General features: G+C 41.5%; 1 protein-coding gene across 1 annotated transcript in view; it reads left to right on the top strand.

The window, feature by feature from the left end:
- The window catches only part of Atp8b4 (ATPase phospholipid transporting 8B4 (putative)), a 162102-nt gene that overhangs the window by 20319 nt on the left and 120908 nt on the right, over positions 1-20875 (top strand). The window contains exons 3-5 of the mRNA XM_059258935.1: positions 5205-5318; positions 8632-8730; positions 9690-9751. Coding sequence (XP_059114918.1) covers positions 5205-5318; positions 8632-8730; positions 9690-9751 — 275 coding nt within the window. The remainder of the gene's footprint in view (positions 1-5204; positions 5319-8631; positions 8731-9689; positions 9752-20875) is intronic.

Raw genomic sequence — 20875 nt, 5'->3', positions numbered from 1 at the left:
GAAGATCAGAGAGACAGAACAAGCCACAGCCAACCTCACCTTGATAACTTCTCAGCTGATCCTGTTTCCTCAAACTGGAAGCCTCTGAGTCCTCATCTCAACAGATCTCAGCTGAACTGCTGCTAAAAGCCTAAAAGCTTAAAAAGCTAAAGTTCCTGGTCCTCATGCCTTATATACCTTTCTGCTTCCTGCCATCACTTCCTGGGATTAAAGGTGTGTGTTACCACGCCTGGCTACTTCCAGTATGGCTTTGAACTCACAGAGATCCAGATGGATCTCTGCCTCTGGAATGCTAGGATTAAAGGCGTGTGCTACCACTGCCTAACCTCTATGTTTGATATAGTGGCTGTTCTGTTCTCTGACCCCCAGATAAGTTTATTGGGGTGCATAATATATCAACCACACATGAGACTTTTTTTTTTTTTTTTTTTTTTTGCAGGGCTAGGGATTAATCCCAGGGTCTTATACATACTAAGAAAGCTCTCTGTCACTCAGATACATCCCCAGCCCTGGAAGATATGTTTGGCTAATTGATCTTTTCTCCTTGGCTTTCCTCTTCCTTATCATTTTCTCCAAATTCTCTGTTCAGTAAAACACCATGATTGACAATTGCAAGGCCTCCCTGCTCAGCCTTACATACTGTAAGCCTGTCACTTCAGTCTACAGAGCTCTGTGGTTCAGCAGATGGGGTAACCTGGCATCTCTCTTCCAAGTCCTCCAAACACTCGCCCCTGGGGCATGGAGCCAGCACCTTAATTCCTGATAAAGTTCAATGATTAAGTTTTCTTGAGATGGTAGCTGTGATTATTTGGAGCTGAAGCAAATCACATTAAACCACACACACACACACATAAGAGTAATAAAAATTAAAATACTTTAACAAATTGTTATTATTTTAATTTTAAAAATTTAACTAAAGTATAATTACATCATTTCCCCCTCTTCTCCCTCCAACTCTTCCCTATTCTGCCATCCCCTCCCTTTCGAATTCACGGCCTCTTAATCTCTAATTAGCATTGTTACATGTATCTTTAACAAATATATAAATGCAACCTGCTGAGTCTGTCTAGTGTGGCTTATATACTTTTAAGGGCTGACTACTTGGGATTGAATAACCATTTAGCTCATGGATCTTTGAGGAAGACTAATTTGCCTTCTGTTGAGTTGCCTTTGGTCCTCTTCTGGGGTTGGAGCCTTGTGTGATTTCTGTCATCCACACTGTCATCGCTCAGGTCCTGTTTAGGCAGCCACAGTGTTGAGATTCCATGGCGCAGCTTCCCTGTGGTGTCTAGAAGACACAATCTTGCAGCAGACTTCCTGTTCCTCTGCTTCTTACAGTGTTCCCACCATGTTTCCTTGCTGCTCCTTGAGCCTTAGGTGCAGGAACTGCGTGTTGTTGATATGCACAGGGGCTGGGCACCCACAGGTAGTTCTTCTCTGCATTTTGACCGGGTGTGCTTTTCCAAATGCTTTTCCATCTGCTATGAAAAGAAGTCTCTTGGACGAGGGCTGAGAGCTATGCTCATCTGTGGATGTAAGGATACGCATTCAGAATGCAGTTAGAAATGATACTGGTTTAGGAAAGAGGCAGTTGTATGCTCTCCTCTGAGATCTATGAACTCACTAGCCAGGTGTGGTTGTCTAGGTTTACATTACCAGGCCTAATTTCCCTCCTGCTCAGTGGGCCTTAAGTCTAATTAAACAGCTCTTGGTTACTGCCAAGATATCAGTACCACAATTGCACTTTTAGAGATATCTTGCCATATGGATCATTACTGTGATTTATAGGCATAATAGCTTATGTGGGACTATTGAATGCTCCCCCTGTCCCCATTGGCAGCTTGCACAGCACCTTCCAGTACTATGAAAGCTAGTTCTCAGAGAGGAGGCTTTCTGGTGAGATCAATCCTGAGTCCTCCAAGTCTTGTGTCCAAAGCACATGATTTCTTCAGCAGTAAGGACTTATCTTCAACTTCTGGGAGACAACCAAGGCAGCAGCAATAGCCTCTATTGTTTTAGAAATCTCTTGGACTCCCCTGACCGACAACTTGAAAGGAGGTTTCTCATGTCTGTTGCTGGGGATTTGGTTGGATAGTCTATGGATCTTGGGGAAGGCAACTGGTATAACTTCATTTAAAATATATACATATGTATACACTTGTTTGTATTATATGTAATCAGATGAATATAAAATAATGATTCCTTATGGCATTTTCAACCATCCTTAGTGTTATTTATATGCATACACAATGATTGCTATTCAGCTATAAAGGAAAATTAAATCACAAAATTTGCTGGTAAATTGATGGAACTTGAAAATAATATATTGAGTGAGGTAACCCAGATCCGGAAAGATAAGTGCTGCATATTCTCTCTCCCCTGCATTTCCTGGCTCCAATCTTTAGATGTGAGTATAACCTGCGGTAACCACAGAAATGGGGAAAGTAAAGAGGCCATGGGAGGAAGGGGGAGGGGCACTAAGAGGAGACTAGCAGGATAGAGATTATATGAAGGGGAGAAAGCAGGGGGGCTTTGATTGGGGAGTGGGGAGGGAAGTCAACAAAAGCACCCCTTATCTTTGATATATTAATTATGTATTTCATCATGTCTTATTATTTCAATCTTACTATACTATCTTTGTGGGCAAGATAGAGTCAAGCTTCATGGGAATATGGATAAATGGATTTATAAGTGCTTAAATAAAATTTTAATGTATTTTCAAAGACTCATACAGAGATGAATAAAACATATTCAATGTATAGTGTATACAGTATGTGTGTCCATGTGAACATGTGTGCTATCCACCTTCAGTCAGTTGTTTTTGAGACAGGGACTCTCATTGTCCTGTAACTTGACAAGTAGGCTTAGGCTGGCTGTCCAGTAAGCCCCATGCACCTGCCTGTCTCTGCCTCCCTGAGGCTGAGATTAAGGTGACACCCCCCACCCCCATTTTTAGACCTGTGTTCTGAGGATGGAAGTCAGACCCTTGTGTGGCAAGGCAAACACTTTATTAACTGAGTTTCTCCCCAGCCCCCTGTATTTCATATGACTGAACAAAGCTATATCAATCTGTAGAAAGCCCATTGGTTATGTCCCAGGCTTTATTGTTTCAGTAATAATTTCTTTTCCTGTAGACCTTCCCCCTTTTAATGTATTTGTCTTTAGCTTTATAAGAATACATAAAACACATGTATTTGAAAGTTCCTGATAGCACAAAGTTGGAAGGAATATTTAATGATTTTGGTAATGCACGTAAGTTAAAATAATAGTTTAGGGACACAGGAAAGCTTTTCATATTTATATTAAAAGTAAATGCTTAGGAAAGACAACTGATTTAATAGTAGTTTCTTTCCCCATTTCTATGGTTACTGTGGGTTATACTCACATCTAAAGATCTGGAGCCAGGAAATGCAGATGAGTGAGAATATGCAACACTCACCTTTAATAGAAGTTTCTAATGACCATTAGGCCATTTCAGGTGATTAAAACTCAATATGGAAACACAGTGAGATGCAGTTTCCAAAACGCTAATGGAGTGTTAGGGCATATTAATATACAAATGTAGAACACAGGACAACAATTGAGCCATGTCCATATTTTGTATTTGGATGTAGGCACTGTATCTTAACAGAAGTTGGGATAGATTCTGAAGAGGATAGCCAGGAAGGAATAGCTATAAAAGGTCATAGAGAAGCTGTAGGATTTGGGAATGTGAATCAGGGACAGAAGGTGTGGTGTGTTCTATGAGAAGCATTCAAATATTGGAATACTACCACCAGGAAAGGCCTTAGACTTAGTGTTAGTGACCACAGGCCCATGCCTTGACATAGAGCAAGAGATTACAGTGAGACAAATTTACATTTTTTTCCTTTTTTTGTAATAAAGATTATTTCCAGTAATTCTGTTCTGAACTAAGGACAGGCTACCTTGTAAGCATCCCAGAAGATCTCCAGACAAAGAAATCCCTTATTTCCCCCACCCCCTGCAACCTGTGACAGGTAAGGGAGCTAACCTTCTCCCTTACCAGCTGCAGCACTCAGGAAAGGCCCTGTACCTTGTCTGCGCAGCACAGTAGAGCTGACCCTGTAGACAGGGGCATGGGTGAGCTGGCCCTGAGAACACGAGTGTAGGAGATCTGGCCCCACCCTCATCTGCCGTATGGTGGCATGGGCAAGGGCAAGAGGCTCTCCCAACCCCTCACTGCCTGTGGCAGTTGGGAGAGCTGGTCCTGACCCTCATCAACGGCAGCGCTCCGGAGAGTGGCTCCTGCACTTTGCCAGGGCAGCATCATAGAGCTGGCCTGGTGGTATAGGTGTGGGTGAGCCGGCCCTGAGGGCATGAAAGCCAGAGAACTTGTCTCACCCTTTGCTTGTGGCTATGTGGGTGAACTTGCAGGGACAGTGCTGGAGCGCTCCCCCTGGTGGTGAGAATAGGGGAGAGCTGGTGGGCTGACCAATCTGCAACTAACCAGGCCCAGAAACAGAGCATCCATCCCATCTATGATCTGCTGGAGCATTTGAAAGGGCAGGTTCTGCAGATGCAAAGCTCTTTGCAAGGAACCCTTGCAAGTAAAGACATATGGATAAAGGGGTTCACTGTGTGACTCACTGTGTCACACTACAGCTTCCATGACAAGATTTTTCTTTTTTCTCTTGATTTTTCTTTTCTTTTATTTTGGGGGGGCAGGTTGCAAGAGCAGAGGGTAGATATGAAGAGATGGGGAGGTAAATGGGATGGAGATGCATAATGTGAAAGACACAATAAATTTTTAAAAAGTTAAAAAAAAAAGAAATCTCTTGTCAATTTCCAAAAGGGGTCATACTTTGGGGAGACAGACAAATTGATCATCATCCAAATGCCTTAAATCTGTGTACCCCAGCATGAGCTCAGGGATACTCAAGCAAGACAGTGGGTGTTCCTGCAATATCTACCAAAGAGTGCATAGGAGGACAAAAATCTCAGAAGCCAACTTGTGTGTGATAACCCATGACTACATGGGTGATATGACACTCAGGCATTTTGCCTAGAATTAGGACAATGCTATCTTGGGATATGTGAAGGTCTTGGCTACATGGAGCTTAGGACTTCTTAGGTAACTAACTGCTCACTTTGCTGTGGTATAACCTGTGCTAGGGTTTGTATGTTTAAGAGTTATAACGGGCAATGCCTTGATCCAAACTAACACGATGCTGTCTCTTTTTCAGGACAATCGTATCCACACGTCCAAATACAACATTCTCACATTCTTGCCGATTAATTTATTTGAGCAGTTCCAAAGAGTGGCAAATGCCTATTTCCTTTTCCTCCTGATACTACAGGTAATCTTTAAGCCGTATTTCTTTATTATCTATTTGCTGAAAGTACTTATATAATTTTAAAACATAAGTTAATTTACTTAGTAAACATTCATGATTGCATAGGACCACTCTTATTAGATTTTTAATGTTATTACTACTTTTTGTCTTAAAAAATGAGAAGGCCAAGAATAGATAAAACAAAAATAGTACATTTATCTTAAACACCTAGGTCATTGTAATATGTACTTTTATTTGAACCATATAAGAGTCTCACCTTTATTTGAACCATATAGAAGTCTAATAATTGCCACTCATGGCCTCTTCCTTTCCTTATCATTTTCTTACATTGACAGGGTGGGGCTCCTAAGACTTGGCAAATTTCCCTTTAATCCAAGAACAATGGCAAATTGTGTGCATTCATAAAATATATGATGTCAATATATGTTATTTCACTGTAGGATGACTATTTTTATATTTTTGAGTGGTTAATTAGTCATTAATAATCTTCCCCCTTTTAACTAAAATTGGGCTTAAGTGAAACGTCAACTTGTATTGGTGTTTCGGGAAGGAAAAAGGCATATATTAAGAAAGATTCATACACACATCAATAGTTCATATCAGCCAGTGACTTACTTGGTTTTAGTTTTGGATGGTTTAATTAGATCAGCTTGGTAGTTCCAGGTGAGACGGTGGGCTATTTAAAAGAGCTGTAAGGATGGCTCGGCTACAGGAGATCTAGATGAAGAGTGTTGAGTATGATAGTGAGTTGAAAGCTATGTGTGTTACTCTTTTGATTGTAAGTGCCAGAGACTTCAGCAGACGATGAATATATTCCAAGATGTATCTCTTTTCATGTGTGACTGGATTCACAGACAGTAACCACTGCAGTAGGACAAGGCTTCGATTTCTCTGTTTTCTTACATATTGTCAGGTCCTTCCAGCTTCACCACTTATCTTCCAAGCTTTCCAACTCCTGTGAAGGAAGAAGGAAGAAGGGAGAGAGAGAGAGAGAGAGAGAGAGAGAGAGAGAGAGAGAGAGAGAGAGAGGAGGGAGGAGAGAGGAGAGATAGAGAGAGAGGAGAGAATATCACTTTTCTGTTGATATTAGTTCTGATTGTATCTGTCTCCTAAGCCAACCATTGTTGCTCAAGAATTTGTACAGTTATTGTCTTGAGCACCTGTCAAAACCTGCGTCAGAATGGAGTCAGTTCACTAAAAGTAAAAGAACTGAAATTAGAGGGTTGGAAAGCTCCCAAAGAAAAAAAGATATAGTTGGGAGTAACTGGATACTAATTGTGTGAAAAAAAAAACCCAAAACAACAAAACACAAAACAAAACAAAATAACAAAAACAAACAAAAACCTCAAAATGAAAACAAAACCAAAACAACCATAGCAAAAAAAACCCAAACCAGATGAAACAACCAACCAGAAGAACCTGATGAACAAATTGCCGTTCATGAAAGGAAGTGTAGACCCAAGGTCTCACCTGCCATTCATCAAAAGGACACGTAGACCCAAGGTCTCGCCTGCCATTCATGAAAGGACACGTAGACCCAAGGTCTTGCCTGCCATTCATGAAAGGACACGTAGACCAAAGGTCTCACCTGCTGTTCATGAAAGGAAGTGTAGACCCAAGGTCTCGCCTCCCCACAGTGTCATGGACTTGCTTTCAGAATCTTGATGTGATGTTTTACACCATTCCAGAATTTTGAATTTATTTCTCTAATGACATTTTTACTTACAGTCTCAGGCTTTTGTTCACACAATTTTATATTTGGGACATTTGAGATGGCTCAGTTCAATATTATTTCTTGTTAAACATCTGGGAGTTATGGAGGTGAGATGATGTGTGAAGCCACAGATTAACAAGAGGGAGAAATAGTAGGATTTTCTGCTACCCACCCAATGTTTCTGCTGCATCTTCAGGGACCTTTTGCTTTTGTTTTCTTATTGTGTCTCTTAAAGTTATTTTTATTTGAATTAGCATGTAATAATATGGGTACAGTGTGAGAATTCAGATTATGCACACAATGTGCAATGATCAAGTCAGGGTAACTAGCTTTTTATATCCTCATGCATTGATCAGTTCTTTGTATTGAGAACCCTTGACCTCCTATCTTTTTTTTTGAAAATTAATTTATTTTATGTGCATTGGTGTTTTGCCTGCGTGTATGTTTGTGTGAGGGTGTTGGATCCTCTGGAACTGGAGTTACAGACAATTGTGGGCTGCCACGTGGCTGCTGGGAATTGAACTCAGGACCTCTGGAAGAGCAGCCAGTGCTCTTAACCTCTGAGCCACCTCTTCAGCCCCTTAAATTCCTATTTTCTGGTTGCTTATTTGTCCAACAGTGTGTTGTAGGGTACTGGAGCTTGTGTCTATTATTTAACCTTCAGGGATTTTTTTGAGGTTTAAAAAATGCACAGAATCTATTATGTAAAATTGGCTTAGTTTTGAGTTATGTATGGGACTTGATCTCCAACCCCTGACAGTCTCTACTGGACCCCACCTTGCTTGATGGCTCTGGAGCAGATCCCAAGTGAATGTGACTTGATTTGAAAAAACAAAAAAGCACTTGTCTAAGAGGGTCACATGCTTGTTACTACGTTTGCTGTAGATAGTAGCACAGGCCCAAAGGAATAGTGTGGGAGCCAAAGAAGCCTAGGTACATACTTTAGCAGTGTGTGTTTCTGCTAGCGTTTTCAATGCCTTGGATACTTCAGTTGTAGAATTGGAACAGGAAAACAAGGACATGATATCAGCTCTGCAGGCTTTTCTGACACAGGATCACCATTCACAATGTGTTCTGGTATGCACAGCAGGGGGAGTGTTATTCATGCGGATATGGAACCCATGGGTTTATACAAAACATTCCAGCATAGAAACTAACTCCATTTTCAGAGCATCCAATTATTAAGACGGAAATACCTGGTTAGCCTTTGCAAGACTGAGGATCAAAGGCACTCTGACAGGTGCTGTTAAGAGGGGTTGGTAACTTATTAGTGACTGAGAAGAAAGGCTGAGGGATCCGTAACATGTGACAACCTACTGAAAGATGTGTGAAGGGACTCAAGGAGCCCGCTTCCCAGTTTGCTTTAAGTTTTTATTTTATTTTATTTTTGCCAGGTAGTCTGAAAATTGACAGAAAGGTATTTCTCTGTATGTTTTGTAGTTGAATGTATATAATTAAGCCATTTTAGCAGGTTTACTTTTGTACAAATAGCTGAACATAACCCAATTTACTTCTGCAAGTGTTATACAGTTCATTGACAAAGATTGAGAGATGTATTTCTTAATTGAAAAAGTCTTAAACTACTGGAAATGCTTGTTTCAGCTCATTCCAGAAATCTCTTCCCTGACGTGGTTCACCACTATTGTGCCTCTGGTCCTGGTGATTTCCATGACAGCTGTCAAGGATGCTACTGACGACTATGTGGGTATTTGCTCCTGAGAATGCTTGATGTCTCAATTTCAAATAGGAAGTGGGAATGTAGCCAGTGCTGCTGAAGGGTGGTCAAGCATGAGGCAGAGGGGAAGATCTTTAATTACCAAGTTGATGTATGTGATGTTTCTTCACAATTGCATGTATAATATTAAATAAATTTACAATTTGATATGAGTAACTTATAATTGCCCCCATACACATGGATCACACACTTGTCTTCATGTGGTATGTTTCTGTCTCCTAATGAAGTGTCTAGCATATTTCAATATACACATTGATACTATAACATCTGAGGTTGAAATAAAGAAGGCCTGACAGCAGTATAATGTGTGTGTATGTGTGTATATGTGTATGTACACACACAGATCATTTTGAAATACAAAAGGAAAAGCTCTCACTGTTATTATAGTTTATGAAATAAAAGCTTCATGTCCCTGAAAGCACTCCTGTTCATCTGTGGGTGTGCACTAATATGCTGAGAGGACTGTGTGCATGTGAGGGAAATGGAAACTGGCTCTGGGTTGACGTTCTCAAAACCTGTGTATGGTTGTCTCTGGACTATGAGGTAAACAGCATGCTGCCTGCTTAGAAGCAACTAGAAATGTGTAAGGATTAAGAATTGTGTCTAGCATACAGCATGTGCATATGAGTGCACACACACACACACACACGTACACACACACACACACACACACACACACACACACACACACACACAGAATTTTCACGGTGACATGTCTACCAGGATGAGATATAGGGAGATGAGTGTTGACTAGCTGTGCATAGACTCTGCTCAAAGTAAGTGCAAGCTGTGTTCACATTGGATGGACAGCCACATGGTCCAAACAGACGAACTCAGAGTATGCCCCATGTTGCTGTTAGGATCAATGATGACTTAAGATGTTCTTTCCTAAATTTTGTTTTTTGTTTTTTTTGTTGTTTTTTAGTTTCGTCACAAGAGTGATAACCAAGTGAATAACCGACAGTCTGAAGTGCTCATTGATAGCAAGTAAGACGTTCATTCTTTGGGCTTTTATTAAGATTTCTGGGGGCTCCCAGACTGCTCTTAATGATTGGTGGCTTTCTATCTAATTAAGTGTGTATTTCTGTCCTTCTTTAATTGGTTAGAAATTGATTCTTTGGGAGTTTATTTTGTGGAACACAGACATATCTTTGATATTGTATTTCCAAGCAGGCAGAGGTCGCAGGACTTTATACACCCCCCACAGAGGAATTTAGAACACATTATCTACAATCACCTGAGTTTTCCTTGTATTTAATTTCATGTATTAATAAATACCATCTGTAGAAACAGTACTGACATCAGTAGTGATTTCAAACATGAGTGTAGATACCCAAACAACAGGGCAAACACTACAACGTTTAGAGGGAAATCTTCAAGCTCCCTTCCAATCTTTCTTTTTATTTTACTTATTTTTGTACGGACTACTTTTCATCTTTTGAATTTTTAATGAATTTCCTTATTAGCTTATATGGTAGTAGGTTTCTTTTTCCCAGACATGTTTCATTTGTTTGATTCTCCATCTTCCCTGCCCTCCTTTCCCGCTGCACACTTCCGCCCCCAGCATTTTCCTACTCCAGCTCTCCCATTGTCTTCCCACTCCCTCCTTTAAAACTGCTGTCTTTCCAGTCTTGTGGGTTCCTTTCTAGTGTCATGGGCTCTACTGGAATTTATTCCCATTTGGATACTCATAGTTAACAGTTACAGGCTAGGGTCAACCTATGAGAGAGAATATACAGACTTGTCTTAACCATTGAGCCTGGGTCACTCGACTTAATAGAATGTCCCACTGAGAGATGGCTCAGTGGGTAAGAACATTTGCTGTTCTTCCAGAAGACAAGAGTTTTATTCCCAGAACTCGCAACCGGCTGGCCACTCACAATTGCCTGTAACTTTAGCTCTAGGGGGATCAAACATATCTGACTTCTGACCTCTGAGGACACCTACACTCATGTGCACACCCACATAATTAATATAATAAAATAACTATGAAAAAGGCTATTTCAGGGCTGGAGAAGTGGCTCAGTAGTTAAGAACCCTTGTTGTTACAGAAGATTTGGTTCAATTCCCAGCACCCACATGATGTCTCACAACTGTCTGTAACTCCAGTTCTAAGGGATCCAATGCCCTCTGCATGTACTAGTTACACACGTATGTGTACAGACTATGTGGGTAAAACACCCCCATACAGAATAAAATAAATAAAAAAAAAACAGTTTCAACCATTTCCCTGCAAATTACACAATTCTATGTTTCTCCTGGGTTAAATGGAATTCTGTTGTGTATACTTACCACACTGTCATGATTCATTGATCTGTTGATGGACATCTAGGCTGATTCCATTTCCTAGCTATTGTGAAAAATAGCAATAATAAGCATGGATGTGCAGGTATTTCTGTGGTAGCACATAGAGACCTTGGATATATGCCTGAATGTGACAATTACATTCTGTTGGAGCTCCACTTTAAGTCTTTTGCAAAGCCACCACATGGTTTCCACAGTGACTGTACTAGTTAGTTTACACTCCCGCCGACTGTGAGTAAGGGGGTCTCTAAACCTACGTTCTCACCAGCGTTTGCTGTCATTTATTTTCTTGATGATGGCCATTCAGACTAGTGTGAGATATAATCTCAAAATAGTTTTAATTTGCTTTATTTCAGTGGCTGGAGAGTTTCCTAGCTGTTTGCATTCTTCCTTAAAGTGTGTTTCCTCAGATCATTGGCCCATTGATTGATTGGCAGGTTTTTTTTTAGGCATTTAATTTATGCAATTATTTATATATATTCTAAATATTAACCCTTTGTCTGAGGCATAGCTCACAAAGATTTTCCCTTATTCTGCAGGCTTTCTGTTTGTTCTGTTGGCAATTCCTTTTGTTTTACAGATGCTTTTTAATTTCATGTATTACTATTTGCCAGTTCTTGGGCCTGTTTCCTGTGCTATTGGGATCCTATTCAGAAATTTGTTGTTTACACCTATGTTCTGAAATGTTTCCTCGGTGTTTTATTTTAGCAGTTTTAGTGTTCTAGGTTTTAAATTAAAGTCTTTGATCCAATTTGAAAAGATTGTTTTTGTGCATGATGAAAAATTTGGTTCTGTTTTCATTCTTCAGGTGGATATCCAGTTTTGCTGACATTGTTTGTTGAAAGGCTGTCTTTTTTTCCCAGTGAATGTTTTTGACTCCTTTGTCAAATATTAAGTGGCCACAGCTGTGTGGGTTATCTATGGGTCTTTTATCATGTTCCATTAGTTTATAGAACTGTCTTCATGCTGCTAATACCACGCTGTCTTTATCACTATGGATCTGTAGAGCAGTTTGAGGTCAGGTAATATGGTGCCTCTGGCTGTGTCCTTTCTGCTTAGAATTGCTTTGGCTATATGTGGTCTTTTGTCTTTCTATATGGAATTTAGACTTTTTCCTACATCTCTGAAAAAATATCATTGGGATATTGGTAGAGATTGCATTGAATAAGTAGATAACTTTTGGTGGGATAGTCATGTTCCCAATATGAATTCTGAACATCCAGGAGCACGGGAGTCTTTCCATTGTCTGGTGCCTTTTTCAGAGCCTTAAAGTTTACCTTCTTGCTTAGGTTTATCCCTGCATATTTTTGACGTTTTTGTGAATGGATATTTTTCCTGATTTCTTTTTCAGGAAGTTTGTTGTTAGTGCATATAAAAACTGTTGATTATTATATATTGATCTTGTATCTTGCTACTGCTACTTTACTGAAACTCTTTATCAGCTTCAAGAGTTTTTTTTTCTTGATGGAGTTCATTTGAGTCTTTTAAGTATAGAATTATGTTGTCTTCAGATAGGGTAGTTTAACTGATCTTTTTTCAATTTTTACTCCATTTATATTTTCTCTTGACTTACTGTGCTTCCCCATTATGAGCACTGCATTGAGTAAGACTGGAGAGAATGAGCACCCTTGTCTTGTACCAGATTTTAAAGGAATTGGTATAATGCTGGTTATAGGATTTTCATTTGTAGTATTTATTACACTGAGCTGTCTTCTGTCTACTCCTGGTTTCATCAGAACCTGTTTTTTTTAGACAGGGTTTCTCCGTGTAGCCCTGGCTGTCCTGGCACTCACCCTGTAGACCAGCCTGGTCTCAAACTCATAGATCTGCCTGCCTCTGCCTCCTGAGTGCTGGAATTAAATAAGTCTGTTAATGTGGCATATCGTGTTTATTGATTTGGTATATTGAACCTATCTTGTATCCTTGGGGTGAAATCATCTTGCTTATGATAAACAATCCTCTTAATGTGACTTTGAATTCAGTTAGAAAGCATTTTGTTGAAGATCATGTCCATCAGGGAGATTGGTCTATAGTTTTCTTTCTTTGTCTGGGTTTGGCATCAGAGTTATAATGGCATGCTAGGATGAGTTTGATAGTGTTCCCTCCCTGAGTTATAATGATGTCATGGGATGGGTTTGGTAGTATTCCCTCACTGAGTTATAATGATGTCATAGGACGGGTTTGGTAGTATTCCCTCCTTAAGTTATAATGGCATCATAGGATTATTTTGGTAGTGTTCCCTCCCTATTCAATAGAAAAATTGGTAGAATTCAGCAGTAAAACCATCTACCCCTATCTATGGTGACATTTTGGGGGCCCAATTTTGTGCAAGTCTTGTGCAGATAAAGATAGCTCGTGAGTGCAATGGTTGTGCTACCTCCAGAAGACATCTTTTTGCTTCACATCTTCCCTATCCCCTTACCCTGACACTCTTTGGGTCCTCCCCTTCTATAATGTTTCCTCATGGGCTCTTATACTTTCTGGTTGAGAACCTGCAACAACAACAAACTCAAACACCACTGGATTTAGCATGTCTGCTGCTGATACACATTGAGTATGTCTCTGTGTGTCTTCTAGATGGAAGACTGGGAATCTTGATCCAGTGGGAGAATTGATGCGCCCTACACTCAGTTATGTCATCTTACTTTGATTGAAATGGAGACTTTCAGTTTATACAAGGGAGAAGACAATCTGAGTATTTTACCTCCAGCTACCCAGATTGCTTGTACATTGTGGTCACACCATTGGGATCACATATGATCACATTATGGTCATACCATTGTGATCACATAACATGTGAAAAGAGCTTGCAGATTTGAAAGGAAAACTTGAGAAGAATCATTATATTTTATAAAAACAATGTCAATGAGACATACTTTCATGGATTTAACAATGAATTCAAAAGTAGTCATGGGAATAGTTCAAAATGCTGTTTGGATACAGTGAAAGTACAGAAATAAAATTCATCTTTACCTCATATTGCTAATTCACAATGAAAGTATTTCAGAAAGAGTTTCACTTTCACAAATTAATTGCATTTTTAAAAAGTCTTAATCATTTCTCGGGCAGTTTCTGTTTTTCAGCTTTGCAGACAGAAGGAGCTGCTTGCTAAAGGGCTGACTTCTGTGTGCAAGCTGCAAAGCTGTTACAGTTATTATAACAGTTTTCCCTCCTATCTAATGACTATGCTGCACAGACAGGAGTTTTAAGGGTTGAATTTCCAAAGGGCAACTATTTCCCCACATGAGGTGCATCTTGAAGGGAGTTGTAACCCTTTCAAAGCTCTGCACCTGGAGTCTTCCATAGCAGTCCTGTTTTCTTTAAGGTTTATATAACACAGAGAACTGTTAAAGCTCCTTCAAAGAGACACCCACACATTAGCCTCAGAGAGTGGGGTAGAGTTAACCCCATCTTTTGTGGAGGAGGCTCACATCACATATCCCTCAGCAAACAATGTGAGATCCCAGCTTTTTCCCCCTCAAAAATGTCCTCTGGTCTTTTACTCTCCTCCCCCTTCCATGTTGGGGTTCAGTGTGGCTGGCCCATTGTCTTTTCTCAGCATCTGGGCCTCACATGTGCCCCCCACGTTGTCACTCAGTATGGCTTGAGTCTTTCTTGGCTCCAATTGGATCCTGTTGCTGTTGTAACCAGTGTTCTTATTATCAGTGACAATGGGAGTTAAACATGCAGCAGATCCCATGTAATCTTTAAAATTCGGTTCGTTTTCTTCCTTACAAAAAGTGTTAGATTGAGGTTCAGAGTTCCCTTTGAAAAACAAACCCCAAATTCCAAAGACCTTGGGGATGTAAGAATATTAACTTTAGAAATGTACTTTGGTTTCAATCTGAGCTCAAAGACTGTCTACACCAAAGCAATATTTGGATAGTATTTGGTTGACTACTTACCCCCATCAGGGTTTCCTTACTAAAGTTTTCTTTTCTTTTTTTCTTTTTTTTTTAATCACTTAAAATTTTTTATTTTATTTTTTTAAATTTTTTAAAATTAATTTATTTTTTAAATTTTTTTTTTTATTTTTATTTTGCAATACAATTCAGTTCTACATATCAGCCACGGTTTCCCTTGTTCTCCCCCCTCCCGCCCCCCTCACCTTCCCCCAGCCCACCCCCCATTCCCACCTCCTCCAGGGCAAAGCCTTCCCCGTGGACTGAGATCAACCTGGTAGACTCAGTCCAGGTAGGTCCAGTCCCCTCCTCCCAGGCCGAGCCAAGCGATCCTGCATAGGCCCCAGGTTTCAAACAGCCGACTCATGCAATGAGCACAGGACCCGGTCCCACTGCCTGTATGCCTCCCAAACAGATCAATCCAATCAGCTGTCTCACCCAGAGATCCTCTCTTCCATCTCTTGCATTCTGTTAATTATACTTGCATCTGAAGTTCCCAATCGTTTACTCAGATTTCCTATTTCCAGCATTCCCTCTGTTTGTGTCTTCTTCATTTTTTTTTTATTTCCCTTTTCAGGTCTTGCACTGTTTCCTTCATTTGTTTCATTGATTTTTCTTGATTTTCTTTCAGTACTTTATTGTTTTCTTCCAGGACTTTATTGATTTCTTCTAATTTGTTTGCCCTTTCCTCTAATTGTTTACAGCGTTCTTCCCATTTTTTTGTCTTTTCCTCTACTCAAGCCTCTAGCTTCTTCATGATGTCATTCATAAGGCTGTTTTCTTCTGCTTCTTCCAATTTCTGATGTTCAGGTCTAGGTGTTGGAGGAGGGCTAGGTCCTGGTGATGCTGTATTGCTATTTATTTTGTTGTATGTGTTTCTGCCTTGACGTCTGCCCATCTCCTTGTGGTTCGTTCTTGGTCTTATCCGCACACTTGGTTCAGACAGAGCTGACAGATTCAGGAAGTCTCTCTTGTCTAGATGGGAGCTCTCTTGTCCAAATTGGATGTCCGGGGCAGGATGGGAGATCTTGTCCAGAAGGGAAGTCCGGGGCAGGATGGGAGCTATTGTCCAGAAGGGAAGTCTGGGGCAGGATGGGAGCTCTGTCTCTCTGTCTCTCTGTCTCTCTCTCTGTCTCTCTCTCTCTGTCTCTCTCTCTCTGTCTCTCTCTCTCTCTCTCTCTCTCTCTCTCTCTCTCTCTCTCTCTGTGCTCCAGAAGGGAAGTCTGGGGCAGGATGGGAGCTGGGGGCCGGCCTCTAAGTCTCAGGAAGTGGCTGGGGTCTGTGCTCCAGAAGGGAAGTCCGGGGCAGGATGGGAGCTGGGGGCCGGCCTCTAAGTCTCAGGAAGAGGCTGGAAGCTTGGGCGGCTGGGCGTGGGGGCAGGGTGTGGAGATTGCAGGGTCTGCTGGGGGTCTTGGAGAAGGGGATCCTTCCCGGTGGGGCTAGAAGGGAACCTGCCCGGTGGCCAGAACCAGGGGCCAAGTTGGGCAGGTCTTCCCTGGAGTGGCTGGTGCCCAGGGATGGGGTCCGGGCTCAGTTAGGGCACTCACCTGTGCTCCAGAAGGGACGTCCAACTTCTTTTCTTTTTTTTATTAAAATTTTTTTTATTCATTTTACACACCAATCAAAGATCTTCTTCTTCCCTCCTCCCACCCACAGCCTCTTCCCCAACCCACCCCCCACTCCCCCCCACAAGAAGGTAAGGCCTCCCATGGGGAGGCACATCCAGTAGAGGCAAGTCCAAGCCCTACTCCCTGCCTCAAGGCTGCACAAGGTGTCCCATCATAGGTAGTGGGCTCCAAAAAGCCCTCTCATGCACCAGGGTTGGATTCTGATTCTACCACCAGGGGATTCCCCAAGCAAATCAAGCTACACAATCGTCTCGCCATGCAGAGGGCCTAGTCCAGTCCCATGCAGGCTCCACAGCCATTGATCCAACTTTCGTGAGTCCCCACTAGTCCAGTTTGGTCATCTCTGCAGGTTTCCCCATCATGATCCTGACCCACTTGCTCATAGAATCCCTCCTCTCTTTCCTGACTGGACTGCTGGAGCTCTGCCTGGTGTTTGGCTGTGGATCTCTGCATCTGCCCCCATTAGTCATTGGAGCTCTGTGATGACAGTTAGGGTATTCACTGATCTGATCACTGGGGCAAGCCAGTTCGGTTAAGGCACCCTCTTCACTATTTCTAGTAGTCCAAGCTGGGGTCATCCTTGGGGATTCCTGGCAACCAGGTTTCTCTCTATCTCCATGATACCTCCCTCTATCATGGTATCTCTCTCATTGCTTTTCCACTCCATGCCTGTTCCAGTTCAACCATCTCATAAACAGAAAACTCAGGATAGCTAAAAGAATCCTGTACAACAAGGCCACCTCTGGAGGCACCACCATCCCTGACATCAAGTTCTACTATAGAGCCATAGTAATAAAAACAGCTTGGTATTGGCATAAAAACTGACATGGGGACCAATGGAATTGAATTGAAGACCCTGACATTAACCCACACACCTATGAACACCTGATTTTTGACAAAGAAGCCAAAACTGTAAAATGGAAAAAAGAAAGTATCTTCAACAAATGGTGCTGGCATAGCTGGATGTCAACACGTAGACATGTAGATTGCAAATAGATCCATATCTATCACCATGCACAAAACTCAAGTCCAAGTGGATCAAAGACCTCAATATAAAATTTTCTACTATTGGATCATTCTGCCTTCAGGTCCCTGAGATACTCATAATGGGTTCATTTCCTCCATGAATTTTAAATTAGCATATGGCCAATCTATTATGGTTAGAAACTTTAGAAAATTAACAGTATAAATAAAATATAGAAGTTATTCTTGGTCTTGCTTCCCAGATTCATGTGAACTACAGTTCATTCATAGTTCATGCATTCTGGTGCTCTTTCGGTCTCCTTTGTCTTTGCTGTTTCTGTTCTATTCCACTGTGCAATGTTCTTTCCAGATACAGCTGTGGTTATACTATATTCTACCATCCTGGTAGCCTATATACCTCCCAGCAATAGATCCCATGGGTGTGGTCTTACGTGGAATAAAATAGTTTTTTTGCATGTATAATTTAGATGTTGAGATATGGTGATCCTAGATCAGGGTATGTCCTAGGCTCAACCACAAGTGTCTTGGGATAGAGAAAAGAGCACAATGTGCAGATTAGAGGCAGATATTCAAGCTAGCCCCATAGGAAGGAACTCATGGGCCACCAGAAACTGTCAGGGAAAGCAGACAGATCCCTGCTCCCCTCTCCCCCACATCCTCCGGAAGGATTCTATTCTTGTTACACCTTGCTTTTGAATTTTAAGTTTCTGGAATAGAGAGAATAATATTCTTCTTTTCTAAGCCATGTATTCAGGGTGATTTGTTACCACAGTCCAGAGAATGTGTAAAGTAGGCTAGTGACTTCTTAGATTTAAAGAAAAAAGAAGCTTGGAAATGTTCTTGGTGAGAAAATGACTGGCAGGTGCGACTGACCTATTAAAGTAAGGAGGCACGGGGAGGGCAGAGGAGAGGGGAGCTGGATGTCGCTGGCGGAATGAAATGGACTCTAAACAGTGGAGGACCAATGGTGCAGCAGGGCAGACAGACAGACAGAACTACCAGTCCAGGTTGGCTCTAGATGCTGGCATGGAGGGCAGAGATGCCCACGGTGCCCGTACAGACCTTGCCCTCCTAGCAAGGTTTTCTCAGTTGTTGGGCTGACAGTTTGTATTCACTGCTGGCCCATCTGGTGTCCTTGTCCCTCCCAGGCATGTGTGTTCAGATCGGCTTCCCCTTCACATTGCTAAATTTAAGGCTTCATTTCAAATCAAATACTCTTCTGGCTAGCTGCCTGAGGAGTCACATGTGGAGCATTGAGACAGGCCAGGGGATGAGGCCCTTGCTTCTGGAGAGGGGATCTGGAAACCATATGAACTGTAAATAGTTTTAGAATATAAAAAATAGTTTTTTTTTCTGCCAAAAGGAAAGAACTGTTTTTTTCTTCTTTCTAGACTTAGTTATTAAGTATCTGTTGGAAATTACTGGCCCCGATCGCACAATCTGTTTACTGTCTCTATCAGCGTCAGTTGAGGGGCGTTGGCTCTGCAAATGTTAGCTCATTAGAACTACGGTCTGGGATCTCGGAGCCAGAACTTAAATTGCTAGGTGCCTGATTTCGGAAGGAAATGTGCTTTCTTCCTTATAACATTTCCTGCTGAAATTTGTAATGAAACAAATAGTATAATATGTATTTAAATATATAAGAACAAGACAAATTAAAAATGGGGAAAGGGACATACCCTCCTCGGTATGCCATGGACACTCAGGGTCTGCTCTGTTTCTCGGCCCCAAGGACAGCTCAGCAAGCATCTTATTTTCTTGGTTGGCCTTTCTGCTTTTACCCCTGACCCTTCATTACAGAAGGAACTTTCAGAAGACTTGTTTTTTCTTGTGCATTAATTTGTGTGGCTAAGAGACCACCACTCCTTCTGCACCCAGACTGGCAGGAACACTCTTCCCTGCTGTTTCGGGGACAAACTGCTGGCTCTTCATCCTCCCTTTTCTTCTTCCTCTCTCTGCACTTGCATCCCATGTTGCTGAGTTCATTTCCAGGAAGTTGATGCCAATTCATTCTCCCATCCGAACGAGTGAGTGTAGTTTTCCAACAGCATCATCACGACTTTGAATATTGGCTTTTAAAAAGCTGGATCAGTCTGTTACGTGCGGAGATCTGTCTTACACACCTGATTTCTAGTGATGATGTTTTCCAACTTTTATTAGCTTTTTAAAAATTTCTTTTTCTGCGACTTGCCTATTTATACTCACTATTTAATATTAGCCTGCACTTCTTTGTCTTCTGTCAGGGATTATATTTTAATTATTGTCTTCTAAAAACATCCCTTCAGTAGGAAACAATAATATTGTATTCTAGGGTATTGCCTAAAGGTTCTTGTTGGCTTGAGTGGTGTTTCTGCAAGCCGGATTAGGCATTGCTGAACCGTCCACGTTCCTCCCTGTTTTCTTCTCACAAAATAGCACAGATCAAATACATTCCTGTTTTAAAACTTTCCCAGCCGCTCCTTCCATAGTGGCCTCTGGCTGGTCTAGTTCTTCTAGTACCCCCTCCAGCCACACCAGAACACTGGCCTTTTCAAAACGCCAATGCATTCTTTCCTTTTAGCTCTTCTACCCACTTTTGTGTTGCCATGGCAACAGTGAATGCTGCCATAGGTACATCATTCTAACGGTCAGCCCTGTTCAGCACCCTTTCTTGTCAGCTTCTTCAGGACTGATTGACACCTAGCTGGGTTTCTCCCTTGCTTAGTTCAAGCTTGGCTGGCAGTAGGTGCTCCGTGTTTGTGGAATTCAGTAGAATGCATTCACTTTTTCAGCTAGCAGGGTGCATTCAAGACACAGATTATTCTGGAGACACTGGAGACTGAGAAGAATGAAGGACATGGGCTATAGGAGATGCAGCCTGACTCTTTGCACATGTGAAATGTAAATCTGAAGTCTGTTCCTTATAAAAAAGTGAACAATGCTTTTCTTCTCCAACCTGGTGTGTTTTACGTTGTAATCATACAACTGTGCCCCTCACTTCTTGCTATTCTTTATGTTCTCCCCCTTACACTGTCTTAGGGTCCGGCCAGTAAGAATAGTCATATGAAACTGTTTCTTACTTTTATTCAGAGCTAGCTGTGTAAATAAGTACGTAGTATGAGTGACTACATGCATAGTCACTCCACTCAAATCTCTACTCAGCAAATATCTCCCAAACTCACAGCATGCCAAGTGCACTTCTACATGTCAAAGATACAGGAACAAGCAGCCAGACACAGCCTTAGCCTGCTTTCCAATGGGAAAGATAGCCATTTAAATAAACAATGTGATTTCAGGTTCCCCATGTCTGAGTG

Source organism: Peromyscus eremicus, chromosome 4 (assembly GCF_949786415.1).
Source record: "Peromyscus eremicus chromosome 4, PerEre_H2_v1, whole genome shotgun sequence".
Taxonomy (NCBI): Eukaryota; Metazoa; Chordata; class Mammalia; order Rodentia; family Cricetidae; genus Peromyscus; species Peromyscus eremicus.
This window is presented reverse-complemented; position numbering and strand designations above follow the sequence as displayed.